At 42.5% G+C, this 9,963-nt stretch overlaps 1 protein-coding gene across 1 annotated transcript; it reads right to left on the bottom strand.

Moving 5' to 3' along the window:
- Nucleotides 1-90: 90 nt before the first annotated feature.
- LOC311036135 (zinc transporter ZIP12-like) lies at nucleotides 91-9,367 on the bottom strand (the record flags this gene model as incomplete). Its single annotated transcript, XM_084044659.1, has 11 exons — nucleotides 91-168; nucleotides 1,690-1,877; nucleotides 2,514-2,666; nucleotides 3,049-3,112; nucleotides 5,121-5,201; nucleotides 5,724-5,885; nucleotides 6,244-6,416; nucleotides 7,012-7,123; nucleotides 7,999-8,078; nucleotides 8,536-8,548; nucleotides 9,311-9,367. The coding sequence occupies 11 exons, from the start codon at nucleotides 9,365-9,367 to the stop codon at nucleotides 91-93; spliced, it is 1,161 nt and encodes a 386-aa protein (XP_083900785.1).
- Between the last annotated feature and the right edge of the window lie 596 nt (nucleotides 9,368-9,963).

Genomic DNA, 9,963 nt, shown 5'->3' with positions numbered 1-9,963 from the left:
GGGCAGCCAATGTATCACTGCAGTAACGTATCTATTGTTGTCGGAGCAGAATTATTTTTTATGTCGAATCTTGCCCTGCAGTTTGAGCAGCTAGACAGGGCAGGCCGGGTCTTTACTGTCCGGGCCATGGCCCCAGTGGCCCTCATGACGCTTCGCCGCTGTCATAACCTGTCATAAAAAGCACATTCATACAGCTAACATAAAGTACATCCTTGCTGCTACTGTTCCTCTCACTCTCTGACCAATTTGACTGGTCAAAATATTGCGGTTGAAGACACGTCCATGAATGAGAAATTGTGCAGTACTTGAGATAATAATCAACAACTTGAAAAAGTTATACACTTATTTGTGTGTACACACTGTGTGTGCGTGTGCGTGTGCGTGTGCGTGTGCGTGTGCGTGTGCATGTGTGTGCGGGTGCATGTGTGACTATTTAGAACATTGGTTCACAACCTTTTCAGGCCACGACCCCCCCAAAATAATCTTATGTGAATTGGGGACCCCCCACCCTGACAAGCACTCGGAATTGTAGGAGTTGAGGCATTATATTTAGGTTAGCTCGGTTCCACATACAGTAGCTGATCTACAAGCTATACTGTAAATCAGCTTTTTTCACAATGTTTGCCTCTTTCTTAGGTATTTTATTATTTGATAATTTGGACAGTGTTAGATTTTTTTTCATAGTATAGTTTGTTGATAACTTTTGACGCGATGAAAAAATCATTTAAAATGTGTTAAAAGGTCTTAAAAGTCCTTACATTTTCACTTTAGAAATGTGCAGATACCCTGTATACTGTATGTTGGTTTGTTTACTGTTGAGTGAGAAAACAATGTTGCACAATAAGAAAATCCCCCCCCCCCCCAAAATCATGTGGGGTCAGGCCCACTGGTTTAGAACATTTAAAGTTCAAACAGTGCGAGCAGAAAGAGACAGGCCAAGCCCATGAGTAAACCCAGGATCTGGACGAGAAACATGAGCCATGGTCTGTTGGTCTTCACATGACTCATCTCTGGAAGCTATTGGCAAAGAGAGAGTCAAATGTTACAAACATGTCATCAAGTTCATGGGTCAAACAATTACCACTGTTGATGTTTTCGGTTTAGTTTTTCGTTTTTTCTGTCAATATCAGCTGTGTGTACTGTGTAGGAGCGGAATTCTCTGTTCAGAAATTTAAAATGGCAATAGATGGGCTATTTTCAACTACCCAAAGTAAATAGTACATTTTTTAACTAATTGTAGTGGAGTAAAAAGTACAATATTTGCCTCTCGGATGTAGTGGAGTAGAAGTCTAAATGATCGAAAAGTGTAAAAACAATATAAATGTTTTTAAAGCGGCACTATGTAACTTTTTTTTATAATGAATACATGTCATTTTGTCCATTCTGTATGGTAGAGTATGTTAATACAAAATAACTTATATCATTGGGGTGGTTGTATTTTGTCTCCCTGCTCTTCTATTGAGACATTTAATCGTGTCAAAGGTCATGTCTCACCTAGATTTTGACCAGATGGTCGAGATTAAATATATCCCCTGAGCAAGCAGGCAGGCTCTATTAGCTCAATGGTAAAAATGTCAGCCCTTACGCAGGAAACCAGGTTCAAATCCGGGGTAGAAGAGGAAAGTTACATAGTGCAGCTTTAAGTAAAGAATTTGAGTAAACGTACGTAGTTACTTTCCATTTGCTTACCATTTCTACCAGAGCCAAATAGAGGAAGAACCCTGCAGTAAGGCTGGAGATCCACTGCAGGACGTGTGTCTCGGTGGAGACAAGCAACCCGATGTACAGACCCAGGAAGGAGAACAGAGCGCCGAATAAGTTCCACAGCACAGCGCTCCTCACAGGGACCCCTAAGCTGAGCAACACCGCAAAGTCCCCTGGGAAGTCAAGTGAAGGTACGTATAGACCATTAGTTCTCAAACCTTTTTGTGTCAAGAAACCCCAAATTGAAAACCGCAAAGCAAGGGTGATGCAACTTTGATGATGGAGAGGGCCACTGTATTTCTACACTCACTCCAGGGGGCCACATTGCATATGGTTGCTGTCGGGCAGAAACCTCTTATCTCTGTATTTTAAAAAAAACAAAACAATCGATCTACAAGCTGAAAACGCGTTGAGCTTGTAGATCGGCTATTTTTGCTATTTAGGAATTGGAATCCTGAATATTTTTGTTGCTATTTTTTAATTAAAGGAACTACACCATGAATTTTTACTTTTCCTTCTTTTTTGTGTGTTTTTGGTCTCCCCTACCTCTCTTCTATCCCCAAAAATACCCCAGTTTGAACACTCAGGCTTTCACAGCAAATCTGGGGTTTTCTGTAAATTGGTCTCAAAACAGGCCAAACTGATTTGCACCCTGACGTGACGTCACGTCAGGGTATAATCCCTCCCGTTTTTCAGTTCCAACCAATCTCTCTCTCTCTCTCTCTCTCTCTCTCTCTCTCTCTCTCTCTCTCTCTCTCTCTCTCTCTCTCTCTCTCTCTCTCTCTCTCTCTCTCTGTGCCAACTCTTACCGATCTCATGCGGGATTTCATGGCAGAGGATGGCCACAGTCGCTGCCAGGCCAGTCTCGGCCGACACAGAGAAGGCTGCCGCCATGACCAGGCCATCAACAAAGTTATGAAGGCAGTCTCCCACGATTATCATCACGGCCAGCCGGGAACACCCTGGGAACACAAAAGAGAGCTCATCCTTGGACCATGACAATTGCAATCTCATGCCAGGAGATTAATTATACAGTGCACAGCACACTAAACTCTCTCTCTCTCTCTCTCTCTCTCTCTCTCTCTCTCTCTCTCTCTCTCTCTCTCTCTCTCTCTCTCTCTCTCTCTCGTGTGTGTGTGTGTGTGTGTGTGTGTGTGTGTGTGTGTGTGTGTGTGTGTGTGTGTGTGTGTGTGTGTGTGTGTGTGTGCGCGCGTGTGCGTGTGCACTGTGCACCCAGACGCACGCCCCTGCACAGTGGCAGCTGTCTGGAGCACTGTCTGGGAGAAGAAAATCTTTTAAAAGCCTTTATTATGAGATTTGCACGCGCAAGGTAGTGTTCCTTACTTTGATGTGTAGGGCCCTCGGTAGCTGGTTCTTCACCACACCCCAAGTCCTGCGCTGTTCCCTGCTGGTCACAGAAAAAGATAAATCATTTTAGATGTTTTATCACAGCCACCCCTTGAGTGGCTGTGATATGGTCCTTGTTCGCTTTTATTAACGGCAAAATGGCAACTTGACTTCAGAAAATATGCATCAAGTTGATACAATGTAATGATGGCTACATTGATACTGCCGTCCGGATGACTACAATGAGGAGAGGAGAGGAGAGGAGAGGAGAGGAGAGGAGAGGAGAGGAGAGGAGAGGAGAGGAGAGGAGAGGAGAGGATGTGTGTGTGTGTGTGTGTGGGGGGGGGGGGGGGGGGGGGGGTACAAACACAGAAAATATTCACAGTGGTCGGGAGGACAGCGCTACCCTGTCAAACATATTTACAAAGTAAACATTTTAAATGAACTAATGTATAATTAATTGTATTGCTTTTTTCTGTTTGCTGTGGGTCTCATGTGTTGTGTGACCCCACCCTGCCTTATCAGACAGGCTGGCACATTGAAGGCATTTACATTCCTGTGTCATCATGCTTGTTGATAAGTAAATGAACCTGTCTGGGTTGCGGGGGGGAGGAGCTAAGTGTTTCAATCCTATGTGGGACAAAAGGCCTTTTGATGCTGAGGGACGCCTGTGGTATTTGGTGTATACAAACTGTTACAAATCAGTGTGAGACTGAGGTCGTTTCCATGCGATTCTCTGCTGCTGAATTGTAAGTCCTGAACTCCTTTTGATATCAAAATATAATCACTCATTCCTCTGAACTGTGAACTGTCGTCTTTGCCTTATTATCTTATTTCACTGAGTCCCCATTCAGATTTCCACCACAACCCCAGTAGAGAAAGGAAAGCTCCAGGATATTTAAAAAGTATCGTTGCAAAGCTAAATCTGAGGAAGAAAATTAGGATGTAGATTATTTCTACAGGGTTGCTTATGGTGTACCAAAAATCTGGAGAAGTAAGAAGCAGCCCAGAGTACAGTAGCTCTATCTACTTGTGAGGCTGTGCACTGGCAGCTAGCACACAAGAGAGCATGTACCTTGAACAACAATTAAAAGAAATGGATAGAGGTAGCCAGCATACACCAGTTAAGATATATGAGGACAACCAGGGAGCTATCACTCTATCCAAAGACCCAGTTTGCAGACAAAGAAGCAAGCATGTAGACATTAAATACTATTTTATTAGTTCTGCACAAGCAGAGGGTAAGATAGCAATAGAATACTGCCCTACGGCAGAGATGGTTGCTGTGTGTCGGTGTCCTAACTAAGCTACTGACAAAGGCTAAGTTTGAAAAATGTCAAGATTATTTGTTTGGAGAGTGATGTGATTTGCCAGGTTCAATTAAAATGCCAGAGGGAAAAGAGAAAAAAAAGAAATGTGTAAAGATGTGTTGTTCTAGGGAGCTATGAACATGTCTTTGAGTGGGGGTGTTGAGTATTGAACATAATTATGCAACGCCATGTTAGTGTTCTGACGTCATCACGTGCCTGCGTCTGCGTGCACGCTCTGTCTGCTAATGCACTCTGAGCATGCGCATTATGCCTTTCATAACCGGCTGAACCACCATTGGTTACACCATACGCTGTGACAATGGCTAACGCAACATTACCTCACTCACTAAGGACCCACAAATAGCCATAGCCTCTGGCTGCACCCCTTTTTGCTAAATGGCTTTTAAAGAAAATGGAAAATAGCAAAAATAGCCCACTGACAAGCTCACAACGTGTCACATCAGATAAATAAATATAAGTATATAAAATATTGATTTTAATCGAGGTAAACCCTTTGGCTATGGCTCCTGTTCAAAACAACAGCAGGCGCACAAGAGTCTCAGACGATAGAAGCATTTGCAGTGGCACACTATGCGGGAGTCTTGAAATACCAGATTTGGCCATATGCACCAGGCTTCTGTGGCTTCAATAATCCTCACGGTTCTGGGGGCTTGATTGCTGGTGGCCCACACTTTGAAAAGCTGTGGGTCATACTACTCACTGTAAGAGTTGGTGGTGAAGTTGGTTGAGCAGACTCACCAGCTCCATGGTGGAGAGAGACTTGCCTCTCTGACCCTGGCCGTTGCCGGTGATCTCCAAGGGAAGGTCGTGGGAATGGCCCTTTAGCAGAGAAAGAGGTTCGTCAGACTACAGTCACACCAGAGGTCACCTGGCTCAGAGGTTCAGCCAGGGCCTCTCAAGGAAGCTGGCTGCAGATACGCGCAGCAGTGGTGGTAAAGTAACTAAGTACATTTACTCAAGCACTGTACTTTTGAGGTATTTGTACTTTACTTGAATATTTCCAATTTCAGTACTAGTTACTTTGCACATATAAATTACTATATTATAAAACATACATTAACCACTTTAGCCCTGTTTTATACCTAGGTTATTTGAAAACAGCCGCTCTACAAGCTCACAACGCGCTGTGAGCTTGTAGATATGCTATTTTCAAACATTTTAGTACTTTTACTTTTCGTACTTTAGGTACATTTTGATACCAATACTTTTGTACTTATACTCAAGTAAATTTTGACTTTTACTTGTAACAGAGTACTTCTACAATGCAGGGTTGATTGTTATGCTTACAAACTGATAAAGGCTTGAGCAAACAATATTTAGGGGACAAAAGCTTTATCTTACATGGCCATTAGATGGAACCACAAAGGAGAATAATCTTTGAAGGAGGAAGAATCCAAAGATTCCAGCGATGACGACCAAGATCTTCCATAGATACTCCTTGTCCTTTTTAACGTCCTCACTGTCGTGACGGTGATCGTGGTGGTCATCATGGAGGTCAAGGATCTGCAATGGAATCCAAAATCAAGAAGTGTTGATTTTGACAGGAACCCCAAGATCCGGCTCCCTTAAAAGAGCCATTAATCCCATCTCTACTGTTAATGTACATACACAGAGAGAAATATATTCATATTTACACACTCATCATCTTCAGTAAACCCTAAAGAAGATCTCAGTGGTTAAAACACTGTCTATGTCAGCGTGATAAATGTAGTCTGCATCATATGGCTATTTGTGTGCAATCTCATCGTTTGATTTGAATAGTTCATGGATGGCACACCATGGTCAGTGCCACCTTCCTTTTGCTCATCATGGGTGCCTTAACTGCCTTCCACCCATAGCACCTGTTCTTATATGAGCATACCTGTGGTATGAGATGTAGCAGGGCATCTCCTGAGAGGGTTCCAACTGCGACCCCGACAAACAGCTGAAGGACGAGGGTGTACGTTTCCTGACACTTCTTGAAGAAGGTCAGGCAGATGCCCAGCATTGAACCAACCGTGACAATCAGAGCTGCAGCAGTACTGTAGCCATACTCTGGGGGGGGGGGGCACAGAAAGACAGAGAAATATTAAGAATGTGAGTTTGTATGTATGTATGTATGTATGTATGTATGCATGTATGTATGCATGCATGCATTTTCCAATACTTTTCCAATATTTCCAATACTTTTACTTCTACTCCACTACATCTCAGAGGCAAATAATTTACTTTTACCCCACTACAATCATTGGAAAACTTTAGTTACTACGTAGTTACTTTGCAGATTTTTATTATTATCATAATACATACATTAACCACTTCAGCCCTACTGTATATACATTTCAGCCATTTGAAAATAGCCGATCTACAACAATGCGTGGCGATGCATTGTGAGCTTGTAGATTTTCAAAAGATTTTTATACATTTGAAAACTTGAAATGGGACATTTTGCATAATGACTACTTTTACTTTTGGTACTGTAAGTACATTTTGATGCCAATACTTTTACATTTTTACTACATTTTGAATTCTGGACTTTTACTTGTAACAGAGTATTGCTACAGAGTATTTCTACATTGCAGACAAATGTTTTACAAGTAGGCTACTTGTTCCACCACTGGTTAGGGTCCAATCAGTGATGAGGACTTACTCTCAACGGCAGTGGGTGGACCTCCTCTCGCTGTCCGCTCGGTGGTGGACACACCGCCATCGCCTAGCAACGATGCAGCAGCGATGGCCTGGCAGATTTGTCTGAAGGGCTCCTTGGAAATTGGAGAGTGTGGATCCAGAGCAAAAACATGTTACAACTCTCACATGTCCATAAACGTTCAAATTTCAAATATTGTGAAATTAATATAATTGCTGACCCTCGAGCCACGGATGTTACAAGTTGAGCCGGACCACGATAAGTAGGCCTACCCGTATCTCCCGTATTGTTCAATAAAAAAACATTTTAATTTGATCGGCGGCCATTTTCTATTATTATTTTTTGTAATGTATCAGAGTGCAATACACATCCCAACCAGTAATGTCGCATAGTTGAAAGCATCGGAGAAAATTCTGAGAAAATGGCCGGCGATCGGATTAAAAAGCTTTTTTATTGAACAATACGGAATATACAGGTACGTAGACCATTGCGGCTCAACTTGTTACATCCGTGGCTTGGGGGTCAGCACTTTATATTTGAAATTTGAACCTTTATGTACATGTGACAGTTGTAAATGTAAAAAACAGTTCCATGACGCTTGTGACAGACGAGCGTCACGTGAACCATGGCTAGATATTCACCCAGCTGGGTTTAACGAGACAGAAGCGCAAAATGAAATAATCCGATCATCTTATACAAAATGTAAGCATATGCCAAGTTAACTGAAGTTATATAGCTGATGCTGAGCTAAACATAGTTGTTTTTATATTTAAACTTTATGATGAAAGGCCTCACACGTCACACAGACTCTCCATATAGGCTGGGCGCTGCGCGCACCGGAGACTCCATTGCGCAAGAGAAGGGAAAGGCATTGATTGCATTCATTAATGCCTCAAATAAACATCAAATAAAGATCGAGTGCGAGTCTTTGACTCGAGTCCCCATCTCTGGTACATATTAAATCAAAGTGCGTTCTATTCCAATCCTTACCTTATCACACAGCTCTTCTTGCTGAATCCTGGTGAGCAGAGCTTCAATCTGGTTGAGCCGAGGCTGGACGTCTGGGAGACCTACGGCCCCGAGATACCAAGGAAGACCAAGGTATAGGAGCAATGATAAAGACCACATTTTCTGAACTCCCTGACAATCCTGTCCTGGCAGCTGGCTGAGGGCTTGTGGTGATGTGGTGTGGGACAAAGCAAGTGAAGAGGACAAGTGAAAACAGTGAAGAGGCTAGAGTGAGAGAAGTAAGAGAGAGAGCAGAGGATGAATAGTGTTCCTGTAGAAAGGTGCCTGGTGGCTGCTGATGGGAGTGGCTACTGGCCAGGAGCATGGAGGAGCGGAGGTGAAAGAGGAGGGGGAGAGAGAGAGAGAGAGAGAGAGAGAGAGAGAGAGAGAGAGAGAGAGAGAGAGAGAGAGAGAGAGGGGGGGGGGAGAAACAGAGAGAGAGAGAGAGGGGGGGGGGAGCAATGAGTTTGTTCATTTATCCTCTCATCTTTTAAATAGTACTACTTAATGTAGTCCCACCTGTCAGCAGGTCCTGCAATATGGTGACACATATGGGACTCTTACAAAGTCCATTTTAACTCTGAGAGTGTAGTAATTGTATATTTTGGCAATTTTTGAAACATTTGGAAAGATTTGGCAAAAAGACCTTAATGTGGTTAAGGCCCTTAACCACATTAAGGTCTTCTTACCCTTAACTTAAGGGTAAGAATAGAAAGAATAGGATCTGATCCTATAGGCCAGCCAAAGGTATGTTTGAGTCTATATTTACAATGATGGACACATGTTGACTGAAGTTAATTGTGAATGAATCCTACAACAGAAGAGACTATAGTGAAGGTGTTTACCTAGAGAGGCAGACTGGATGGAGTTTCCTTTGCGACATATGTAACCAACTTTCTTATCACAGAGGCTGCCCTCCCACGCTTTCACAGCATCAACAGGGTTGCACTGATCACGGGGTGGCCTTTTGGACAAGTGCGTGTACTACTAGATTTGTAGTTATGTGTTCTTAGAGTCAAGTTCCTGTTTTGAGTTGCGTTCTAACAACATTGTGTCATGACATACAGTATACAGTAGTATTGTGCTTTACTCACCTGGCCACCAGTTTAAATATCTGAATGGGTTTCCATTACTCCACTGACTGTTGAGTCCAATCCACAGAGACGTTCCATAGGCAACCTATTCCGGTTCCTGTTGTCAAACAGTTTGTCAGACAACAGTCATTGTTACTGTACACTGTAAACATACTGTACATTGTAAACACTGTACACTGTACTGTACACTGTAAACATACTGTACTGTTCCTACTTCCTAGCTGTGTAATAGACAGAGCTCCAGTGATGGGAGTCATGGGACTATAACTTTCAAAGTATTTTTTATTGTGAATTTGGTTGGAGAATGGCACAACAGACTGCTCTGAATATTCACAACAGATAAAACATTCTGTATTGTAGCGTTCGCAACAGTAATGATGAGTCAATGAAAACGAATCGGCTTTATTATTGGACATCGCACTATTAAATGCTACTGTCTGGGTCATCATTAACTACATCATCGAGGACATATAGGCCTATGAGGACCCCTTATATTGAATCAAGCCGAAGGGCTTCTTTGGGGGTTTCATCCTTTTTAGTTGACCTTGTATTTTGAACTGTACTTCCATGTGATTTTTCTCTCTGCAAACTTCTAAACAAAGTATTCAATCAATCCATCAATCAAATTGAGTTTCTGCTCGATGATGTAGCGATTATATCATCTTCTAGTGAAAACATTTCTAGTGAGAGAGTAGATCTGCAAGGAAACCCACCTCTTGTCAATAATACAACAGGTAAACTATACATTTTATTATCGATCCATGTATCTACAACTTTTACACACGTCTTTAGACAGCCACAGCACTGCATGTCATGCAATAACATAGCCCTGATACATGATTTATGGATGAAC

The sequence above is a fragment of the Gymnoscopelus microlampas genome, assembly GCF_963454915.1.
Source record: "Gymnoscopelus microlampas genome assembly, chromosome: 20".
NCBI classification, from domain to species: Eukaryota; Metazoa; Chordata; class Actinopteri; order Myctophiformes; family Myctophidae; genus Gymnoscopelus; species Gymnoscopelus microlampas.
This window is presented reverse-complemented; position numbering and strand designations above follow the sequence as displayed.